Below are 24,635 nucleotides of genomic sequence, written 5' to 3' on the forward strand. Positions count from 1 at the left end.
CATGTTGAGTATCTATTACCATGCTTAATGCTTTGAATGTTTGGCCAACATTTAATTGTTTTGATGCTAAATTGACGATAGGGATATCCAATTTAGGGTTGCTTCTTGTAATAGATGCCATAAGTTACATGATTAGACAGGGATGTTCGTCATGACTTATGTGGTTGTTTTGCAGATTTTTCAAGAGTTTAATGGGTTCTTATTATCTTAATTCCATCACTAGGGATAGAGTGGGTTGGTAATAAGAATACTTTTGGTATAACCAGGGATGGAGTATCGAATAAAGTAGGGAAAATCGACTGTCAACGTGGAGAATAATTAGGATTAACATGCTAAGGGAATTGGGTAGAATTGGCTAGGGTGAATTCGGAAGCTCTAGTGCTCTCATAACTTGAATCTTACTACTTTATTGTTCTATGCTTGCTTTTATTCATTGTTTTAGTTAATTAGTCAACCAAATCTCATCATTCAATTATTCAAATAAAGTCTTGGGTTAATCACAATTGGTACTTAGTAAATTAAATCACTCTTCGTGGGAACGACATTTCACTTATCACTGTATTACTTGTGCGGATTGTGCGCTTGCAATAAATTTCACAACAAGTTTTTGGCGCCGTTGCCGGGGAGTGTTTTCAATTTTATTAATATCGATATAGATTGATTCGGATTTTAATTTGAATTTTGTTTTTGTTTTGTTTTTCAGGTACTTCACCTAGTGCATGAGTTTTGGGAGACGTTCGCAGAGTCTTACGCTCATACCATTAGACCCAGAGATCGAGCGGACACTTCACAAACTCAACTGGGGGAAGGACACAATATTGGAAAAGCCATCAACTATGGCTGAGGAACCGAAACCAGTAAGAGACTATGATGTCCCATCTGTGGTGGCATCACCATCGAGCATTCGTCGTCCAACCATTGATGCCAATAATTTTGAAATCAGACCAGCCATAATTTCAATGATTCAGCAATCCTCCATCTTTTGTGGGTTACCTCAAGAAGACCCTAATAGCCATATCTCTAATTTCTTGGAGATATGTGACACATTTAAGTGCAATGGAGCTTCCAATGATGTTGTTCGCTTAAGGCTTTTTCCTTTCTCATTAAAGGAAAAGGCAAAGTCATGGTTGAATTCTCAACCACCTAATTCAATTACTACATGGGACGACTTGGCCAAGAAATTTTTAGCCAAATTCTTTCCTCCTGCAAAGACTGCGAAACTCAGGAATGACATCATGTCATTTGCTCAGAATGACATGGAGCCTTTTTATGAAGCATGGGACAGATACAAGGATATGCTAAGGAAGTGCCCACATCATGCGCTACCTACTTGGATGCAAGTTCAAGCATTCTACAATGGTTTGAACAATACAAGCAAAACAACAATTGATGCTGCAGCCGGAGGAGCTTTGATGGGAAAAACAGAAACTGAAGCATATAACTTGCTGGAAGAGATGGCGTCTAATAACTATCAATGGCCTAGTGAGAGATCAACACCAAAGAGAGCTGGAATTCATGAGATTGACGCCATATCTGCGTTAACTGCACAAATTTCTACTCTATCTAAACAACTTGGTACTTTAAATGTTAATGCTATTCAGTCTACTAATTTAAGTTGTGAATTTTGTGCAGGAGCTCATCATGGCAATGAATGTGGAGCTGGCCCATTCACATCACCATCTGAACAAGTGAACCAAGTCTCTGATTTTAACCGACAACGGAATAACCCTTACTCCAACACTTATAACCCGGGATGGAAGAACCATCCGAATTTTTCATGGAGTAACAACCAAAATGTACAGGGACCACCTGGCTTCACACCTCAAGAAAAGAAGCATGGATTGGAGGATATAATTACTCAACTTGCTGGAAATGTCAACACTCTCTCCGTCAATACAAATCAATTTATGAGCAAAACCGAGACAACCCTTCAGAACCAAGCTGCCTCTATCCGAAATTTGGAGGTTCAGATGGGCCAGCTAGCTAATGTATTGACAGGAAGAGTAAATGGGGCTTTGCCAAGCCAAACTGAGATTAATCCGAAAAACCAAGAACATGCGAAGGCGATAACTCTTCGGAATGGGAGGCCAATAAAAACAACAGTAGACTTGGATGAAGAAAAGAATATCCAACAGCAAATTGCAGAGAAATCAGAAATTGCTAGCGTGTCGCCGTCGTCGTCTACCACCATTGGACCCGCTGCACAACATGCTGAAATTTCTGCAGAAATTGAACCTGCTACTGTAGAGAAATTACCTCCACTTGCTGCCCCTATGAAGCCATATGTACAGCAAATTCCGTTCCCACAACGTCTTCGAAAAAACAAAGTGGATGCACAATTCTCCAAATTTCTTGATATCTTCAAGAAATTACAAATAAATATTCCTTTTGCCGATGCTTTGGAGCAAATGCCAAGTTATGCCAAATTCATGAAGGACATTATATCAAAGAAGAGGAAATTGGGCGAACATGAGACAGTGCAATTATCTGAAGAATGCAGTGCTATTTTGCAAAGGAAGCTACCACCTAAGCTAAAGGATCCAGGGAGTTTTACTATACCCTGCACTATTGGAACCACTTACTTTGAAAAAGCTTTATGTGATTTAGGGTCCAGTATTAATCTCATGCCTTCTTCTGTTGCTAAACATATTGGGTTGGGGGTAATTACCCCAACCACTGTTTCTTTGCAGATGGCGGACAGGTCCATAACATATCCTAGAGGTATAATTGAGGATGTTTTAGTCAAAGTTGATAAGCTCATTTTTCCAGCAGATTTTCTGATTTTGGACATGGAAGAAGATGCCGACACCCCTATTATTTTGGGCCGCCCTTTTCTGAAAACCGGGAGGACATTAATTGATGTGGACAAAGGTTTATTAATTCTGCGAGTGGCTGATGAGCAGGTGACCGTCAATGTCCATGAAGCAACAAAGTACCCAGTGGAATCAGACTCTTGCTTTCGAGTAGATATAGTGGAAAAAGCTGTCTCTGAGAAATTTAAAGCAGAAAATCCAGGTGATCCATTGGAGGCTTGCCTTGTGCATTCCGTTACTACTGAGCATGAAGATCCTAAAATTTCTGAGATGGTGTATTTTTTGGAAGCGATGAAACCGCGCCCTCCTGGAAGGTGGCGTGAATTTGAGGAGCTTGGTGTCGCAACCTCCAAGCCACAACCTAGTGTCATTGCTGCACCAACCCTCACATTGAAGCCCCTACCTCCCCACTTAAGATATGCATACTTGGGTAATTCTGAAACTCTTCCTGTGATTATTGCTGCAAATCTAAGTAAACTAGAAGAAGAGAAATTGCTACGAGTATTGAGGGAGCATAAAATGGCAATAGGGTGGACTATTGCAGATATTAAGGGAATTAGCCCTTCCATGTGTATGCACCGGATTTTAATGGAAGATAATTTTAAACCGTCAGTTGAGCATCAGCGCCGATTAAATCCGAATATGAAAGAAGTTGTGCGAGCTGAGGTATTAAAGTTATTGGATGCTGGAATAATTTACCCGATTTCAGATAGCAGTTGGGTGAGCCCAGTTCAAGTTGTACCGAAAAAAGGGGGTATTACAGTGGTGAAAAATGATAAGAATGAGTTAATCCCGACAAGAACAACTACAGGATGGCGCGTCTGCATAGATTACAGGAAATTAAACACTGCAACAAGGAAAGATCACTTTCCCTTGCCTTTTATTGATCAGATGTTGGAAAGACTTGCTGGGCATTCATATTATTGTTTCTTAGATGGATATTCTGGGTATAATCAGATTCCGATTGCACCTGAAGATCAGGAAAAGACGACATTCACATGCCCATTCGGTACGTTTGCATATAGGCGCATGCCCTTCGGATTATGTAACGCCCCCGCCACCTTTCAACGTTGCATGATGAGCATCTTTTCAGACATGGTGGAGCGCTTCATTGAGGTATTCATGGACGACTTTTCTGTTTTTGGCTCATCCTTTGATTCTTGTTTACATAATTTGGCATTAGTTCTGAAAAGATGTGAAGAAACCAATTTGGTTTTGAATTGGGAGAAGTGCCATTTTATGGTGCAAGAAGGAATTGTCCTAGGGCACAAAATTTCAGCCAAAGGAATAGAGGTTGATAAGGCAAAAATTGATACCATAGAGAAATTGCCACCGCCCACTACAGTAAAGGGGATTCGAAGCTTTCTGGGTCATGCTGGATTTTATCGACGATTTATCCAAGATTTTTCCAAAATCACGAAGCCCTTATGCAATCTCCTTCTTAAAGATGTGGAATTTAATTTTGATTCAAGCTGTTTGGAAGCATTTAATGTCTTGAAAGAGAAGCTTACTTCTGCACCTATCATTGTCGCACCGGATTGGGACTTGCCTTTTGAGATTATGTGTGATGCTAGTGACTATGCGGTAGGGGCAGTTTTGGGTCAAAGAAGAAATAAATTACTTCATGTAATTTATTATGCCAGTCGTACTTTGAATGACGCCCAGCGGAATTATACCACCACGGAGAAAGAATTGTTAGCAGTAATCTTTTCCTTGGATAAATTTCGATCCTACTTGATTGGAGCAAAGGTGATAGTGTATACCGATCACTCAGCTTTAAAGTATTTACTTTCGAAGAAGGATGCAAAACCAAGATTAATTCGCTGGGTACTATTGCTCCAGGAATTTGATCTTGAAATTCGAGACAAAAAGGGGTCTGAAAACGTGGTAGCTGACCATCTTTCGCGGCTGGTCAGTGAGGCAGAGGTGAGTGATGACGCAACACCCATTATGGAGACGTTCCCTGATGAACAGTTATATGCTATTCGATCATCTACAGCTCCTTGGTATGCTGACTTTGTGAATTATTTAGCTAGTAATATCATTCCAGTTGATTTATCGTTTCATCAGAAGAAGAAAATTTTCTCCTTGGTTAAACATTATTATTGGGACGATCCGTATTTGTGGAAACATTGCCCTGACCAAGTTATACGGAGATGTGTGCCTGAGGAAGAGATGGAAGACATATTGCGGCATTGCCACACATTGGCGTGTGGGGGGCATTTTGGTGCATCCAAAACCGCAGCCAAGGTATTGCAATCCGGATTTTTCTGGCCAACTTTGTTCAAGGATGCCTATGCATTTATAGCTGCCTGTGATCGATGCCAACGCACTGGAAATATTTCTAGCAGAAATCAGATGCCATTGAATAATATTCTAGAAGTTGAATTGTTTGATGTCTGGGGAATAGATTTCATGGGACCTTTCCCTGAATCTTGGAAGAACAAGTACATATTGGTGGCTGTTGATTATGTGTCGAAATGGGTTGAAGCCATCGCTCTCCCTACTAATGATGCCAAGGGTGTTGTCAAATTTCTCAGAAAAAATATTTTCACCAGATTCGGGACTCCGCGTGGCATCATCAGTGACGGAGGTACACACTTTTGTAATCGTCAATTCAAGTCTCTTTTGGCTAAATATGGTATTACCCACAAGGTTACTACTCCCTATCATCCACAAACTAGTGGACAAGTTGAAGTTTCCAATAGAGAATTGAAACGAATCCTAGAAAAGACGGTGAGTGCTTCAAGAAAGGATTGGTCACTGAAATTGGATGATGCATTATGGGCTTATCGAACAGCGTTCAAAACGCCTATTGGCATGTCTCCTTATCGTCTAGTTTTTGGGAAAGCTTGTCACTTACCGGTTGAGCTAGAACATAAGGCATATTGGGCACTCCAAACACTCAATTTTGACATGATTGCAGCAGGAGAAAAACGGGCAATTCAATTGAATGAGATGGATGAGCTTCGTAATGAAGCTTATGAGACTGCCAAGATCTACAAGGAGCGTACGAAGAAATGGCATGATAAGCATATTCTAAGGAAGGATTTCTTTGCTGGTCAGAAAGTTCTCCTATTTAATTCCCGCCTCCGACTTTTTCCTGGGAAGCTTAAATCACGTTGGTCTGGACCATTTACAATATTGCAAGTGTTGCCTTCTGGAGTTATTGAAGTTAGGCACGACGAAAAGGGTACTGTTTTCAAAGTAAACGGCCAACGAGTGAAGCCATACTTGGAAGTCAATTTTGATCAACAACGGACTTCCATTCCTCTGCATGATCCAGAGTGATGACCTCGCAAGTCGGGCTGGGGACTATAAACTAAGCGCTTGTTGGGAGGCAACCCAACTCGGTACCTTCTTTCTTTACCTTCTTAATTTTCATTTTGGTTTGTTTCCCGCGTTCTTTGCTTTTACTATTCTTTGTCCGTACTTCTATTTTCTTTTTAAACATTGAGGACAATGTTTGGTTTAGGTTTGAGGTGGGTAACATTCGTTTTATTTTAAAATTTCGTTTTTTTTGGTCTTTTTCGAGTCATGCAAAACATTGGTGTTTCTGTTTCGTTGAAACTGTTTTGTTCTGTAACAGAATTGAAGATTTGGCCCGCGCTGCCTTCTTCAGTTTTTCGTGCTGAATCCATCCATATAAGGCCCGTAATTTTTTGACTTTTCATTTGAAAGTTACAGCTATTTTTCCGAACAGGGGTCTGGAACAGGAAATTTTCTGCGATTCTGCAATATTATCTATGTTTAACATCAGTTTTCGTGCAATTCTAATCTGTGTTATGGGATTTTATCTAAACAAAAGATGTACGTTTGTTTGTCTATTTTCTGAGCATGTAAGGCTTGTCAAAATCTTTGCAATACCTTGTGAGATACTCACTGAAAACTGATATGCGGTCAAAACTAAAACGAAGCAGTTTTTCTGAAATGTGAAATCTAGTTAAAGCTACCACTTTTTCTTGCTAATGGAGATGTATATGCCATGTTTTGATCATGAGTGTTTAACTAATGTGTTGCCATGAAGGGTTATTGCATTATAATCTTTGCACTTCACAATACCATGCTCGTAATGTTTTGGTGGACAAGGTTGCTATGCTCGAATGAGTATGGAATATTAGTGGAGACTACCCTTGTGAGGAAATTGAGCCAAAAGCCATTCATTGAGAGGGGTTTCATTGTTTCTACTCTTAAACACTCTTCTATGTTGTTCTTAATTAGATTGCTCTCATTAGGTTTGTATTGGATACTAAAGAATTCTCTTATTTTTGTAGGTACGTCGCTTCCAAGTTGGATGGACCATGAGAGATGATGTTAGGCTATGCATGTGTTCACCCTCTAAAAGACCTTTCATCCTACCCTTTTGTGTGCATCATTAGCCCCTTTGTAACCAAACACTTAGCCTTTCTTTCACCACCCTTATTATCTTTAACCTATACAACCTGTTTCTAAGCCATACCTTATAACTTAGGATGTGCCAAAGTGATGAAAATAAGAAGGTTGAGCTCTACACCAAAGAATTGGCGTGTGCCGAGGTGTTTGTGCAAAAATTGCAAAAAAAAAAAAAAAATAAGTATAAGAAAAGAAGAAAGACAAAAGAAAAGAAAACAGTATTTTGCAATTCAAAAGAATAAAAGTTCAAAATCACTCCAAATGGAGTAGGAAATATGCACAATTCCTGGACGCTGAGTACTACGAAATGTCTAAAGGAGCTGGCCGTGTATGTGATCTTGAATAATGCTTTGGTATGTCCTAAGTTTTCGTTATTCCTCTCCTTTCTTTCATACCCCAAGCCTAGCCTTTCATTACAACCTGAGTAGAAGACCTAACTGATCTTTTGGGAAATCTTGCTTGGAGGTGAGGTATGTACTCTAGTTCTTAGTATTCGATTCTTTTCATGAGACATTATTTTCAGAAATTTCCATTCTTCAAGCTAAGCATATGTGTTAATATTTGATTTCCATTACATAACTTCATACACATATGTGACATTTGAGTGTACGCCTAGGATTCCGAGAGAAAAAAATATATATATAGAGTGATATCCGGTGAGGATTAGAGTCAAGGCGAAATAATTCCATGGCGTTCGAGTGTCGTTGTCTTTAAGCTTGGATGTTATGGGTTTTGGTATTACACGTTACACTATGATGCAATGTACTCAAAGTGGCATAGCTTTAGTGATGCATATGTGATTAGCATGCATTGGTTTTTATTAGCTTGTTAAAAGTGGTGCCTTTAACGACTTTGTTTTGCAGTAAAACGTTTGTGGGTATCGTAACTGGTAAACCCTCAGGAGACACAACTCCTCCTGCTAGGGGCACCTAGAGGTTTAACGGCTTGTGGCACATGCTAAGTGCCATCGAGATGACCTGCGAAAGTGGTTTAGTTAGATTTTTGTTTTGTGTTTGTTTTTGTTTCTGATTTTGCTCGAGGACTAGCAAAAGATAGGTTTGAGGTAGTTTGATAGATTCATATTTTGCATATATAATCTATCTCTATTTTGCATAGTTTTCGTGTGAAATTGGTTAGTTTAATGTGATTGGTGAAGATTTTGTAGGAAATCATACTTAGCAAGGCTTTGGAGGAAAAACTATAATTTTGGAAGCTTAAGGGATCCAAATGGGTGGAATTATCAACTCAACAAAGTATCAAGAATTCACTCTGTCATTTCATCAAACACCTGGAGTGCATCTGTGCAAGTGTCAATTTATACCCACAACTGGTCTCAGTGACCAGTGCCAGAGAGATTGAATTAGAAGATTTACCATCACGCTGCTGTGTTTCCGGCCGCTTGAAGAACAACCCAATGCCAATTGCTGATATGGAAGCCAACGTGGTTTGCGTCAGTTGAGCATTTGCTGAAACATTAGATGACAAAATAAAGAGATGGTCTGAAAGGAAAGAAAGCATTATGCATGAGATTGAAATATTGTCAACATTGAAAGCTAATTGACTTTGCAATTGTTGAGACAATTGCTGATCACCTAAGCTGCCACCGTCACTTGCTTTTGGAGAAAAGTGTGTTAATGGGCTGGTCTCCTTTGAATTGCAAATGTTATCTAAGCCGCACTTTCCTTTGAATTGGAGATTTTAATTTCATGTCTCAGCCACTTTCTTCTCACAAAGCCAACCAATTGCATCTTTTACCCGCATCTTTTCTCTCCACAAAGTCAGATTCCTTATTTGACTTGGTTAAGTCCCAACTCTTCCTCAGCTGCCAGCTATCTCTATTTTTCCTTCTCAGTTTGGGTTTTATTTTTGGGGCTTTCCTACTATTCATCTACTTCCTAATCAATTATTATTTCTCTTTCTCTTTTGGAGAATTCCTTTGGCCTATAAATACTGAGCTTTAACCTAAAGCCCGGGGAGTTCGGAGGATTATTGGGAGACCATAGACTACAAAGGCACGAGAGAGAGTTTTAGAGAGAAGAAGACAAGACCTGGAGCTAGAGTTGCTGCTGTGCAGAGATTAAATCCTCAATTGGTTTTTTCTTTCCTATGACACTGTTTATCATGGTTTTTATTAAAGTTGTCATGAACTAATTTCTTTTGCTAGGGCTACGATGTAGCCTAGCCATGAATACTCAATTACTTTAGTCAATGTTAATTCCAAGTATTTTTCCATGTTGAGTATCTATTACCATGCTTAATGCTTTGAATGTTTGGCCAACATTTAATTGTTTTGATGCTAAATTGACGATAGGGATATCCAATTTAGGGTTGCTTCTTGTAATAGATGCCATAAGTTACATGATTAGACAGGGATGTTCGTCATGACTTATGTGGTTGTTTTGCAGATTTTTCAAGAGTTTAATGGGTTCTTATTATCTTAATTCCATCACTAGGGATAGAGTGGGTTGGTAATAAGAATACTTTTGGTATAACCAGGGATGGAGTATCGAATAAAGTAGGGAAAATCGACTGTCAACGTGGAGAATAATTAGGATTAACATGCTAAGGGAATTGGGTAGAATTGGCTAGGGTGAATTCGGAAGCTCTAGTGCTCTCATAACTTGAATCTTACTACTTTATTGTTCTATGCTTGCTTTTATTCATTGTTTTAGTTAATTAGTCAACCAAATCTCATCATTCAATTATTCAAATAAAGTCTTGGGTTAATCACAATTGGTACTTAGTAAATTAAATCACTCTTCGTGGGAACGACATTTCACTTATCACTGTATTACTTGTGCGGATTGTGCGCTTGCAATAAATTTCACAACAGTGTGTATGGTATGTGGTACGTATAAAAGCAGAGAGAGAGAGCGAGAGAGAGAGAGATTTCAAAAGGTTCGTAGAGGATGGTGAAGCTTTGAATGTTTTGGATGGAGAAGCATGTAGGCTTTGGAGAAGTATTTATAGAGAAGAAGAATGTGAAGGCGGTGTAATTCGTATATGGATGAGTATTGATGTGCTTAATGGATTGGTCTAATTCAAAGGGCTACGAAACTTTTAAGTAAACGAAGTTCGGCTTTCAAAGAAACATACAATCCAAATTAGTTAGGCGAATATGAACTTATGAGGAAGAAGAAGAAACAAAATTAAGTTACTCATGGATCATACTAGTTAGGCAGCTGTAGCTGCTTCTCAAACAAGGATCCATAGTATATGTTGGGAATTAGCTACCTCAGCTAAAGCCCAAGCCCGCCCTCTGGTTCCAGGGTCCAAGAAAAACCAAACTGGTGGTCTATTTTCCATAAGAAACCGTTACAGAAGCACTTGGACCCTATTTGTTGACTTTCTTCATACTTTTGGAAATCATATAATTGACCAATATGTATCAAGAAGTTCAAGGAGGCACGTACGCCGCATAGGTTGATTATTCATTGTATCACATGGTATCATGATATATAACTTGGCACCTACGACAATATTTACCTTAGTTTGTTAATTTTTGTCTTTACTTTCTAAAATCCTTTAATACACTTTTAGGTCATTTCGATGTAATTGAAAAGCCTATATGTATATATACTTTTCCTTATACATATATAGAAAGAAACTAAAGTCGTAGGGGGAAGCGACTATGTTGAGTAAAGAGGCAACAACTGGCAATTGGATACTGTGTACCTTCCCTCACCACTTGAAAATGTTTAGGTAACCACGTTCCTTGCTTTGTTGAGCCGCACCATGGAACCGAGAGCTCCAAGTGGGCTATTTTTGGTAACCAGAACTTGTGATGCGAGATGAATCGAAAGCTGGGTTACGGTGCCCAACTGCGCCCTAACCTAGAACCCACAAAGGGTGGGTCGATTAAGACAACAAGAAGGTGGTCATGGAAGTCAAAATCCGACATACTATTTATTAAATAAAAAACTTTGTTTAAAATTGAAAATTTATTAGACATGAAACATATGTACGTACATGAATTGTATGTTGCTATACTATTTAAAAAAAATTATTTTTAAAAAAAACCCAGTATAGTCGCACGGCTATACTATTTATTAAAAAATATCTAAAACCCCGGTATAGCCGGTCGGCTATACTATTTATTTATAAAAAAAACTTATAAAAACTTAAGTATAGCCGGAATAGCCGGCCGGCTATACTATTTAAATTATATTATATTTAATAAGTATAGCCGCACGGCTATACGATTTTATAAACAAAATTTAGAATATAACTGCAGTATAGCTGCACGGCTATACTATTTATTAGAAAAACTTTTTTAAAACTGAAGTACAGCCGCGCCGCTATTCAAAAATAAAAAATAAAAAACTGACGTATAGCCGCACGGCTATACTAATTTAATTTTATTAGCTGCTAGACTATTTATTAAAAAAAAAGGATTATTCGCTGCAATGGTCTCTCAACTATACCCCAAGTTACACTTTGGTTACTCAACTCAAATATTATTTGCAGAGGTCACTCAATTAGGTGTTTTGTTGCACCGTTAGTCCTACCGTCAAGTCTCTCTAACGGTAGGGACTAATGGTGCAACACAACACCCAATTGAGTGACCAAAATGTAACTCCGAGTATAGTTGAGGGATCATATTGCTACAAATAATCTTAACTGAAAAGTCACATTTGCCCAACAATAATCTAAGAGATGCTTGCCACGTCATCATTTTAAACATAAAAAGTAAAAGACTTGATGGTAGGACTAACGATGCAACAACCACAATGCCTTCTTGCACTGCTGATTGCACCCACCACAATTCCTCTTGTCAAATGATGCATTGACGCACTTTCCCCTGCAGCAAATCTCAGTGTACTTGCATCTGTAGCCGCAAAATCCACAGTTGTATGGATCCGTCTTCACGTTAACACATTTCTTCTTGCAGCAATCTGGCCCTGGACTGTTCCTCAAACGACAAACCCTAGGAAACTTGTTGCACATTCTTCTGATAAAGAAAACGGCTTGTTGAAATAAAAAAATTGGCAAATAAAATATTATCATTTATCCGAAATAAAAATTAGATGATAAAGTCAAACCAACATGGGTTCCCAAAATTTTTGGGATATCTGTTATGTTAAAGCTAAGGCTGATCAGTTGAAATTCAAAAGGTGTTGTGCCTTCAAAGGAGTCTTATCTAGTTAGCCTATAAAAAGGCTACAACAGAAAAAAGAAAGGGAAAAGGGAAGAGGAGCCAACGACAGATCAAAAAAAGACTTGAGATGTTGGAGCAACGTAGTAAGTTAGAAAACATGAGAACAATATGAGAGGGGATAAGGAGGCCATGGCTTAACTAATTAGTAATTATACTATGGGGGTGATCAAGACAAGGAACACAATTAGGAGGATATATAGAGAGAGAAAATTAAATAGAATGGTTGATAATGAGAAGAGAAGATGGTGCACACGATTTAGGAGTGCTTTTGGTTCTGTTAATTTAGTTGATTGTTAAAATCTTATTTGGACTGCTACAAACGTGGTTGCACGAGCTAATTGGGTTGGTTGACTTTCTAATTATATATATATATATGCTGCTCTGATCGATCATCAATGCCGACTATGTCTACCGAAATATACAATTTTATTTAGAAAAATCTAAGGGATTATAATTTATATTGCAATGGGAAGGTGAGAGAGAGAGAGAGAGAATATAAGATTTTGGGGTGGCTTAGGAGAAATATATATCTTATGTCGAGTCTCAACTCAAGGAAAAAAGACATTAAAAAAAATGATCAGATTACGGGGGGTAGAATTTCTCCACTCGTAGAGCGATTAGGGGTCAGATGCAGAGTTATCCTTAAATTTATCTAACCCATTCCAAGTTGTATACTTAAACATAAATCAATAAAGTAATACATAGCTGGACCAATGCGCACACATGCTATATGTCACGTGATCCTTATTGAGAAGAATTGTTGATCTGGGGGATACATGATATTGAACCTAACAAGAAAACACAATGAGAGAATATATTGAACAACTTCAATGTAATGTACAATCAAATAACCATAAGCCTTTTCGTTTTATCTTACTTTTAATTTTTATTATTAATATCTTTAACATGGTATAATTTATTTTATTTTATGGGGATGCATGTAATTAAAAAGATTATTATATGGGGACCCAACTGCATGTATTACAAGGTAATCATTCTCTTTACTCTGTTTACCCACCCTCATTCACAGAGATTTAGCCCAATTGGCGCTCAGCTGCAAACCTGCAACTGCCCCACTCCGCCAATGCTAATGCGCGTCCGATAACTTTTTCTCCACTAATCGCCGAAGTTATTACTTAATGCATAACTGAACATTTCCACGCCTTATGTAATAATTAACAATTTATTTATTTTTTCAAATTTGGCATGATCCACCAATTTAGTTACATGCTTTCTTCCCAAAGAATTTGTTTAGTTGGTACGCATGATCATCAACACTTTAATCACTATTTTTTTTTTGAGTTTTTCTATTTAAACTCCACACTTCTCTTTGTTGACCCCAATATTTAAATCATTAAGCTGTTAAGTTTTATTTTTTGTAAAAAGACAAAAAAGGTCATCCAACGTAATACTTAACCATAGTACATCTATACACACATCCCACTGGGAACAAGTTCAAGTGCACGGCTCAATATCCCACCGTGCACCACCCCTCCTACTCCCCACGGCCTTGCCCATCAAATCCAGAGGACTGTAACCAGCTAATATATCGTCATGGTTCAACTGCTTCAACAACGAGAAATTGGGATTTTAGGGTTTTGGTTGGTGAATTGATTTAAGTTCTGGGAGATTGATAAAATGGGGAATTGGGAAACACCTCGAACTGCTGGGCATGGAGCTTCCATATCCCTTAACGGGGGTTTTGAGCTGCATCCCAATTGAAAAACTCAAGGGAAAGAACATAGTCCTGCTTAAATCTTTAGCAGTATATGTTTCACTCTGAAAGCAATTAGACCATTAGACAAGGAATTGAGCTTAGCCCAGTCAGAGTGAATTAGATGGCTGTTTGCAACATTAACAAAATCAAGGTCCTGCCCCTTGGGTTCATGAATTGTTCTTTGGGGTATAGGAGGTGGGTTCCAATTCCTTTTTCCAAATTTCCCAGAAATTGTGGGGTTTGTAAAGGTAGGTTCTTTTGCAATTGAATTGGGCAAACTACAATAAAATTGACGAAATAGGAACTTAATAAGTTATTAAATCAATCCTAGGGTTAAGTGGGGTGTGTGTAAATTAATACTTAATTTGAGGGTAGTTTTGGGAAGATAGTGGGGTTTTCTTAGAAATTGTGAATATTTGAATTAGAAGTTTGGGTAAACTTAGAACATGGGGTGAACAAAGAGAAGTGTGAGGTTTAAATAGAAAAACTCTTTTTTTTTTTTTTATCTAATGAAATTTAAGTTGACCCAAAAATTAATCACTAATTTTAATCAGGATGTCTTTATATTGGCATCACCTGATTAATTTAATATAATTTAATTATGAGTCGCTGCCCCCTTTGGGGTTGGTGGCTTCCTATTCCCATCCCCCATCCCTTGTGCTCCTCCCTCCTCGCCCCTGCTTTCCTCTTACCCTTTTCGGTTTTTTTTTGTTTTTCTTTGTTGCAGACTTAGTTGTGGCAGGCTCTGATTCCGTTGATTTTCATAGCAAAGCGTGTGGCAAAGATGGAGGTGTGAGAGTTAGAACGAGAAGCTTCAGATCTAGGGGTTTATTCCCTGTTGGATTTTCTATATTCTCATGTGCTTTGGCAGACCATGATGCTCTTCTCTCTTCTTGACAAATTTGGTTATCTCTGTTATGGATATGGATGGCTTCGGATGTGCATCATTTGTAGAACAAAGTGTTGCTGCTCCTTTAGTTGGTGTTGTTTGCAGGGACGGACCAGGATTTCAAAATGGCGTGGGCTAAATTTACCTTACATACCTATTGAAAACTCAAGGGTACGAGTAAATTTCATTGATAACAAAAAAATACAGAAGGGGACATAATGAGCCCTAAAATTTCATTGATACTCCAAAATTTCAAAAGAAAAGAAGATGAAGAATGGAAGATTACCTTAATTTGCTTTAATTAAGTTTGAGGACATGCATAATTTTCCTTTTTGTCAAAGAGCAGGAGTTAGCCACTAGCAGATGGTCTGCTACTACGCAAGAGATAGAGAGAATTCTTTCTTCTTTTTTTAGGTAAAGGAGAGAGGGAATGTCTCTGCCTAGTGTGATTTTGGAATAGATGGTTTTATTTTACAATTGATTATTCTCACAGCACAGTAGAAACAAATTTTTTTTTATAAAAAGCACAGCAATGCCAAACTAACTCATAAAACTTAGAAAGCGATATATCTTTGCATTGTTATGGGCCCAAACGTTAATAAACAGTATGGCCTCTTTGCATTGCCAATGCTATCGTGATTAAAAGTCCAGTTAATAATGTATATATACGTGGACTCACTCTCTCTCTCTCTCTCTCAATTACACAATTGTACTGTAATAAATATAGACAGATCGGGTAAAAGAAAAAGAAAAAGAAGTATCAAATTAAAGATTAAAGGCCTTTTCAAGAAGCAAATAAATGCGTCTTATATCTAAAAGTCCAAATATTGTAATTTAGACGATCACTTATATTAAAAACAACATGCAATTAAATACATAAATGACTAATAAAGTAATAAATATAGATGGATCAATATAGAAATGTATGTATATATGCACATGCATATATATGTCATTTGATCTTTATTGAGAATAATTAGATCTGGGGGTTCATGAGATATATATAATATTGCTATGCATAGTCGCACATTCCATTGTCACAAGAAGTGCCTTTCTTGCAGTGGTTGGAGCACTTGCCACAGTTTTGATTGTGAGACATTGGATTCACACAATGAGCGTTGCAGCATATCTCTGAGCTAATGCATCTCTTCCCACAAGAACCACAGTTGGATATGTCTGTCCTCAAATCCACACATTTTTTGCTGCAGCAATCTGGCCCTGCACTGCCTTCAGTGGCTCTACAAGCAAGAGGGTTTTGGTCGCATCCACCCCGAGCCGGAGACGACTGAGAGGCAAGGAACCGGCTTGTTGACGATCCCGGCCTGAAGAATGCTTGTCTTTGGTTTGGTATCGTTGCTGAGAGAGTAATGGCTAAAGCCATAATGAGCATGGCTATCATAAAGAAAACTTGGAGAGATTTCATCATCATGTAATATATAGAGCTAGGCTAGCTATGCAGGTTAGAAAGAGCTATAAATAGAGAGAGGGAGAAGAATCAATATTGAAGCCCTAGGGTTGATTATTGAGAGAGGAATATTATTGCATGTGTTTTTTCTATGAATAATAATATTGCATGGCCTAATTCATTCCAAGGGGCACAAAACGTTAACTCAGCAAACAAAGTTGGGCTTCCGAAGAATATATATATATTAATTATACTCGAATTAGGTGAATATGAACAAGAAACATGCATAAAACAACTTAGACAGAATGATTATTATTGATGAAGAAACATGCAGGTTAGGCAAGCTGCTTATTTGCTTGGGCTCATGAATAATTTGCTGCTAATTAACACAAAGTCATGACTCTGGAATTCGCGTTGCTATCATTAGTGAAAATAAATATATAATTACAGATCACAATCCCATATTCTTCTTGTCCAAGAAACCAAACTAACCATGATGGCATGATGGCATGATGCATGCGCTGATTAATTAACTAGCTAAAGAATGTTGGTAGCATGTCTCATTTCTTTAGTTTAAAGATTTGGCATATGCTGTTTTAGCAACTATAATTAAATCATTTTTTATTTTTTATTCAGCTTCTCCCATTTCTTTGCGAATCAAAAGTTGTCTCACTTGTCCCATTGTTCGGTTTTATCCGGGGCGCCAATGAACCCATAATGCCTTTTTCTTACAAATAAATTCATTTTTATGTGTTACCCAAAAAAGAAAAAAAAAGAAAAAAGAAATCCTCTTTATGGTAGCTAGCAGACTGAAATTTAATCACGTGCACCTTGAAAACAATAGAACTAAAATGATCACCCTAAAGCCACGACGTTTTTTTTTTTTTGGGGTGCATTATTGGCACCATGATGCATTATTAAGAGTGTAAATTAGGAATGTTTGAACAAAATTAACAATTGAAATGTTAAATAAAGGATGCACACCTTGAATCAACCGCAACGATTGACAAAGAATCAGACTAGATCTGTTAATATGGTCTACCAGAGAAGAGGTAATTTTGTTCGTGTTGTAAACCACATAAACGGTCTCGACTTCTTGAATGAGTTTTTACAGTTCAACTTGTATGTAATAGTACAAATACGAGGTCATTTGGCATTGGCATCAGTTTGTTTCCATGTTTTGGTTGTTTGAGATTTTTTTCTTAAGTTTTGCATAACAATATATTAGATATCTCTTGGCCCCTCTACCCATTACCAATTAGTTTTAAGTTATGTGATTGAATGTTATCATGATAACAAAACATGTTATTTACACGTACGTGGTGCGACAATGTAGAGAGTGTTTTTTTCACATTGGGGAATATAGTCCATCAAATTATGATGATCATCAATACTGTTAACAGTTTAGAAGAGGAAGCTTAAGAATTGAGAAAGCTGAGAAGGAAGAAGAAGATTCAAGAAAAATGATATGCTCTGTATATTGATTTTCCAGAATGAATTACAATTGTGTGTCAACAGTGCCATATATCTCTCTAACCGAGACTTAACAACCTAACTAATTACAGCTAATACTAACTAACAACATGTGAGCACACACGTGACAGCTAAACTGAATACAAACTAACTAATATTGTTATCATTCGCCCTCAAACCCAACTCTGGATCCTGCTATGGATTTCCAAGTCGCATACTAATACAGTGACCTAAGAAAATAGGACTATGCAGTCCTTTAGTAAACACATCTGCAATTTGCTCTTGAGTAGGAACATATTGAACCACCAGATCATTCCTTTGAACCCTTTCACGAACAAAGTGAAAATCTGTATCCAAGTGTTTGATTCGTGAATGATAAACATGATTACTACTAAGTGCCAAAGCAGATAGATTGTCACAAAAAATGGTAGGAGGTTGAGGCAAGCACACTTTCAAATCTAGCAAAACCTGTCGAATCCAAGCCAAATCTGCAGCTGTATTAGCCAATGCCCTATACTCGGCCTCTGTTGAACTTCTGGATACAGACCCTTGCTTCTTAGACTGCCACGAGATAGGATTATGTCCAAGCAAAACCACAAAACCTGTAGTTGATCTCCTAGTATTTATGTCCCCTGCCCAGTCAGCATCACTATAAGCTTGTAATTGCCAAGGACCATGAGTAAATTGAATCACATAATTCATAGTACCTTGAATGTATCTCAAAATTCTTTTGACCAGGTTGAAATGTATCTCAGTGGGAGCAATCATATACTGACACACAACATTGACAGCATAGGATAAGTCAGTTCTTGTGAAAGTTAAGTATTGCAAGGCACCAACAATACTTCTATAAAATGTAGGATCCTGCAGTGGTTCTCCTTCAGACATTAAAACTTGATTATGTGGCTTGCAAGGAGTAGGACAAGCCCTACAATTACTCAGACTAGCCTTTTTCAACAAATAGCATACTTGTGCTGATGTACAAAAATGTCACCTGTAGAATTGTAAGATATCTGAAGGCCAAGGAAATAGGTAAGTTGTCCCATGTCCTTCATCTCAAACACAGCTCCTAAATCATCAATCACTGTCTGCACTAACTGTGCATTGGAACCTGTCAAAATGATATCATCAACATATAATAATAAAATGACAATATCAGTGCCTTCATGCTTGACAAATAAGCTGGGATCAGAATGAGATGATTTGAACCCTATAGCTGGCAAATATCCTGTAAATTTGGCATTCCATGCCCGTGGAGCTTGCTTAAGTCCATACAGAGACTTATGTTGTTTCCATGTTTTGGTTGTTTGAGATTTTTTTCTTAAGTTTTGCATAACAATATATTAGATATCTCTTGGCCCCTCTACCCATTACCAATTAGTTTTAAGTTATGTGATTGAATGTTATCATGATAACAAAACATGTTATTTACACAAGTGCTGCTATTTCCACCCCCTTATCCTATTTCCCCACCCACCTTATCTTCCCACTCACCATGCAAATTTGAAAAAACCCAAACTTATCTTTCCACCCACCAGTATTACAAAAATACCTTTAATTGCATTTTCATATTTTCCATTACAATAAAAAAAAAATTCTATAAAAAACAATAAAAAATTTCTTCAATTAGCTCATCCTCACCCCAAGTTGCCCTCGCCGCCCCCCCTCAACCTCCTCCTCCGGTGAAAACCCAACAGTTAACTCCATGACCATCACACCCATATCCACCTCTCCTTCTCCCATCTGCAGCCATCCCCACCACCAATTTGATTTTCCCACCGCAGCAACCCTCACTTCTCCTTCACTAGACAAAACCCAAAATCAATAGATATATATCATTCCAACGCCACTGGGGCCATAGTACAGAGCATTCAAAAGAGGAATTTTCATATGGAGGCGCTATGCCCCAGCTAAGAGAAATTCCCCACAAAGCATTACAATTAAGGAGGTCCAGAAAGACCATCCGAAACCAACACCTGAACTAGTGACAGAGGTGGTTGTACAACCCCCTAAATTGATTGGAGATGGGTGTGGGTTTTGGGAAAAAATAAAAAATAAAAGAAAATATGGGTGTGGGCGAGAGAGAGAGGGTTGTAAATTTGTCCTCAAAAGTAATTTTACAATGAGGTTAATTTGTCGTCAAATTTTTGAAGATAAGGTGAGTGGGAAAATAAGACAGGTGGGTGGAAATAGCAGCACTCTATTTACACGTATGTGGTGCAACATGTAGAGAATGTTTTTTTCACATCGGGGAATATAGTCCATCAAATTATGATGATCATACCTAGCGCTTCGTTGCAAAAATTCAAGCCTTAGTCTTAACCCATTTCAAGTATAGATAATTTTTCATTGATAATTATTTTGAGCAAGACATTGTCAAAAACATATATCTTAATTAGTCTCCAACACAAATACATAAAACATTATTCCTTATTGCAATAGTAATATATATATATAGCTGAATCTGCGATATTCCTTATTGTTATTATGAATTTCTAAGCATAGCTGCACATCCCAAACGCACATGAACCGCCTTTCTTGCAATGGTTGTCGCAGCCTCCACAGTGTGTCTTGTCAGACATGTTGGTTTTGTGATGGAATATGAGGTGCTGGAAATATGAGTTGCTTCAGCAGAGCTCGTTGTATTCTGATTCACTTAGCTTATGTTCTTACAATGATAACCTCAAAGGCTTTTTTGAAGAGAACAAATTTTCTAGAGAATTCTTACTAGAGAACCTAAAAGACATTACATAGGAACTCTACCAAATTAATTTAGGACAGCTACAGCTGCTGTAATAAATAGAGATATTCTAGGAAATGAAGGAAGTGCATTAATTCCAACACTCCCCCTTAATGGACTTTCTTCACAACTCCAATGAGCTCTCTTAAATAGCAAAACTTCTCTTTTGGAAGTGCCTTGGTGAGTATGTTTGCCAGCTGCTCCTCTGTCCTGCAGTATTCAAGTGCAACTTCACCTTTCTCAATTGACTCTCGAATGAAATGGTACTTGATGGCAATGTGCTTTGTACAATCATGACTCACTGGATTTTTCCCAATCGCAATGGCTGATTTGTTGTCACAATATAATTTGGTGCCTTCTTCTTGCTTTTCGCCAATGTCTTCAAGTATCCTTCTAAGCCATACAACTTGTGATGCTGCCTTCGCTGCTGCAATGTACTCTGCTTCAGCAGTATATTGTGCCACAACATTTTGCTTCTTTGATGCCCATGAACATATGCCGGAACCAAGTGAAAAAACATAGGCTGATGTGCTCTTCATATCATCAAGACATCCTGCCCAATCACTGTCTGTGTAACCAATAAGCCTTGATTTTTCTGCTGCTGTAAACAAAATTCCATAGTCAAGTGTGCCTTGCAAGTATCTCAACACCCTTTTTGTAGCTCCAAAATGAATCTGACTTGGCTCTTGCATATAACGTGAAAGTAAACTTGCAGCAAACATAATATCTGGTCTAGTTGCCGTAAGATACAACAAACTACCAACCAAACTTCTGTACTTCTTAGCATCTGCCTTCTTTGCACCATCAAACTTCTTCATTTTCTCATTTGTTAACAAAGGAGTAGCAACTGATTTGCAGCCCAGCCAATTTAACTTCTTGAGAATATTTTCAGCATATTTCTTTTGAGAAATGAAGATCCCATTTTCAGTTTGAGAAACTTCAATTCCCAAAAAATAATGAAGTAATCCCAGATCACTCATCTCATAGGTGCTCATCATATCCTTCTTGAACTGTTGGATCAAGTGTTCATCATTGCCCATAAAGATCAAATCATCAACATACAATGAAACAATAAGAATAGAAGCTCCCTTCTTTAGGATGTAAAGTGTGGGCTCACTTTGGCTCTTTTGAAAACCACTATGTGAAAAATACTTATCAATTTCAGCATTCCAAGTCCGGGGCGCCTGCTTTAGCCCGTAAAGAGCCTTTTTCAACTTGTAAACTTTGTCTTCTCCCCCTTCAACAAGAAAACCTTGGGGTTGCTCAACATAAACTTCTTCTTCTAGCACTCCATTCAAGAATGCTGACTTCACATCAAGCTGATAAATTCTTTTGGGCAGCGAGAGCTATCAAAGTTCTAATTGTTTCAAGTCTGGCTACAGGAGCAAAAGTTTCAAAAAAATCAATACCTAGCTTTTGAGTAAAACCTCTAGCCACGAGCCTTGCTTTGTGCTTTTGAATGCTTCCATCTTGATTAAACTTTGTCTTGAAAATCCATTTGACTCCAATCACATCTCTGTCTTTTGGAAGATCCACAAGCTCCCAAGTTTGATTTTTCTCGATCATTCTTATCTCATCCTTCATTGCTTTCACCCATACTTCATGCTTCTGGGCTTCTTCAAAGCTCCCTGGTTCTATACCAGAAAAGTTGCAAGACTCATAAATATCATTCAAGCTTCTGGTTCTTAGTGGAGGACTTTCTGATGAAGAATAATTTGGGGGAACAGGTTCAGCGTTTGAATTGTTTACGGCAGCTGCTGGTGTTTGAGGAGTGGCTTCTTCTTCTTGATGCTCTCCTGGAATCTCCCTTTGCTCTTGCACTAAAGCATATGGCATTTCCTGCACTTTATTTTCATTCCAATCCCATCTTGCTTTTTCATTAAAAACAACATCTCTGCTCACAATTAACTTCTTAGTTTCAACATTATAAAGTCTGTAACCTTTGGTGCTGGAACTGTATCCAACAAAGATGCATTTCTGGCTTTTATCATCAAATTTAGTTCTCTTTTCAGCAGGAATGTGAGCATAACAGATACAACCAAAGATTTTGAGATGTCTTACCGAAGGCTTGAAACCACTCCAAGCTTCAAATGGAGTCTTGTTCTTGACAACTTTAGTTGGACTTCTGTTGAGAATATACACTGCTGTAAGCACAGCTTCTGCCCAAAAACGTTTGGGTAGTCCTTTCTCATTCATCATTGAAGTAGCCATCTCAACAATTGTTCGATTTTTTCTCTCTGCAATCCCATTTTGTTGGGGACTATCTATAGCTTGCTGTCAATTGCTTCCAAATTCCTTCATCTTTGCAATAATCTTCAAATTCTTGAGAGGTATACTCACCTCCTCTGTCACTTCGCATAACTTTAATGGTGCTGCCACTTTGCTTCTCCACTAATGCTTTGAATCTTTTGAACACAACAAAAGTTTCTGATTTTTCCTTCAAAAAATAAACCCAAGTCATCCTCGAAAAGTCGTCAATAAAGGTGAGGAAATACCTGTATTGACTTAAAGATGGAGTTTGCATTTTGCCACATATATCTGTGTGTATAAGTTCCAGTGGTGCTTTTGCTTGCCATGTGCTTTGTCGAGGAAAAGAATTACGGTGTTGCTTGCCCATAATGCACCCTTCACATACATCAGTTGTTTCTTTAATTTCCAGCAGCCCGTTCACCATACTATTCTTCTGGAGTAGCTTCAGCCCCTGGAAGTTTAGATGACAAAACCTCTTGTGCCATAACCAAGAGTCCTGCACAACATCAGCTTTCATGGCAGCAACTTCAGCATATTGAAATTCAATGGGGAAATTTCTATTCCTCTCCATTTTCACCTTTGCAATCACCATCTCAGCTGCATTTTTATCATAAATGATGCATGTACCATCTTGAAAAACAAGACGATAGCCATTCTCCACAAGTTGTCCAACACTAAGCAAATTTTGACTTAGTTTTGGAACAAGCAGGACATCATGAATCTGCTTTACTCCCTTCTTAGTTTTGACAGCAATTCTTCCTTTTCCTTTTGCCTCCACAATAGCACAATTACCCATTTTGATATTTGGAGTAACAGAAGTATCCACACCAAGAAAAATATTTTCATTTCCTGACATGTGGTTGCTGCATCCACTATCAAGATACCAGATGCTTTCTTTTTCCTCAAGAGCAGATAGACAAGTAGAGAACAAGTTTACATTTCCATCATCATCATTCTTACTTTCAGAAAAATTTGCTTGGTTTGCTTTCTTGAATCTGCAGTTCTTCTCAACGTGCCCAAATTTGTTGCAATGATGGCACTTTGGCTTTCCACGGTTCCAACAATTTGACGTGTCATGATTTGTTTTGTTACAAATCCTGCAGGAAGGCTGATTATCATCAGAATTCGTACTTTTCCCATTCTTGGTTTCATCTCTTTTGCTGGATTCTCCTTTCTTCCATCTTCTTTGCTCCCCCGTTCGCTGGTCATCTCTAGAATTGCCTTTCTTGGAGGACTTTTGAGATTTGAAACTTAGTTTTGACTGGAAAGCACTCTCAACAGATTGATCATTTCGTGCCAACCTTCTCTGCTCATGAGACTTTAAAGAACCCATCAATTGTTCAATTGATAAGGTGGTGATGTCCTTGCACTCTTCGATAGCAGCAACAATGGGATCATATTTTTCAGGCAAGCTGATCAATATTTTTCAACAACTCTCTGGTCAGAGATCTCCTCACCAAATGTTCTCATTTGATTCACAACTTCAGCAAGTCTGGAGGCATAATCTTGGATGCATTCAGATTCTTTCATCTTCATATTATAAAACTCCCTGCGCAAAGTCTGTAGCTTGATTGTTATGGCCTTGCTGTCACCTTGAAACTCCTTTTCTAATGTATCCTAGGCTTCTTCGGCTGTTTTAACTCTTGTGATTCTTGGAAAAATGTCTGAAGTGACTCCGTTCTGAATTTTGGAGAGAGCCTTGGCATCTTTCATGACTTCTGCTTCAAACTTCTCTATTTCTGCTGCTGGAAGCTGACTTAGATCCTCTGGTTCTTGAAGCCCTCTTTCAACAAAGCTC

General features: G+C 38.1%; 2 protein-coding genes and 1 non-coding gene across 3 annotated transcripts; 1 reads left to right on the forward strand and 2 right to left on the reverse strand.

Moving 5' to 3' along the window:
• Positions 1-719: 719 nt before the first annotated feature.
• On the forward strand, positions 720-6,104 carry LOC110774242 (uncharacterized). Its single transcript, XM_088252472.1, has 2 exons — positions 720-2,165; positions 2,250-6,104. Exons 1-2 carry the CDS (start codon positions 720-722, stop codon positions 6,102-6,104), a joined length of 5,301 nt encoding a protein of 1,766 aa, XP_088108598.1.
• LOC148295349 (small nucleolar RNA R71) lies at positions 1,218-1,324 on the reverse strand. The gene has a single exon (XR_015835548.1). It is a non-coding gene; the product is annotated as a small nucleolar RNA R71 (small nucleolar RNA).
• Positions 6,105-15,952: 9,848 nt separating the features above from the next.
• On the reverse strand, positions 15,953-16,395 carry LOC148295350 (uncharacterized). The gene has a single exon (XM_088251365.1). It carries the CDS (start codon positions 16,393-16,395, stop codon positions 15,982-15,984), a length of 414 nt encoding a protein of 137 aa, XP_088107491.1. The 3' UTR covers positions 15,953-15,981.
• Positions 16,396-24,635: the final 8,240 nt, after the last annotated feature.

Source organism: Prunus avium, chromosome 4 (genome assembly GCF_965620075.1).
Source record: "Prunus avium chromosome 4, drPruAviu1.hap1.1, whole genome shotgun sequence".
NCBI classification, from domain to species: Eukaryota; Viridiplantae; Streptophyta; class Magnoliopsida; order Rosales; family Rosaceae; genus Prunus; species Prunus avium.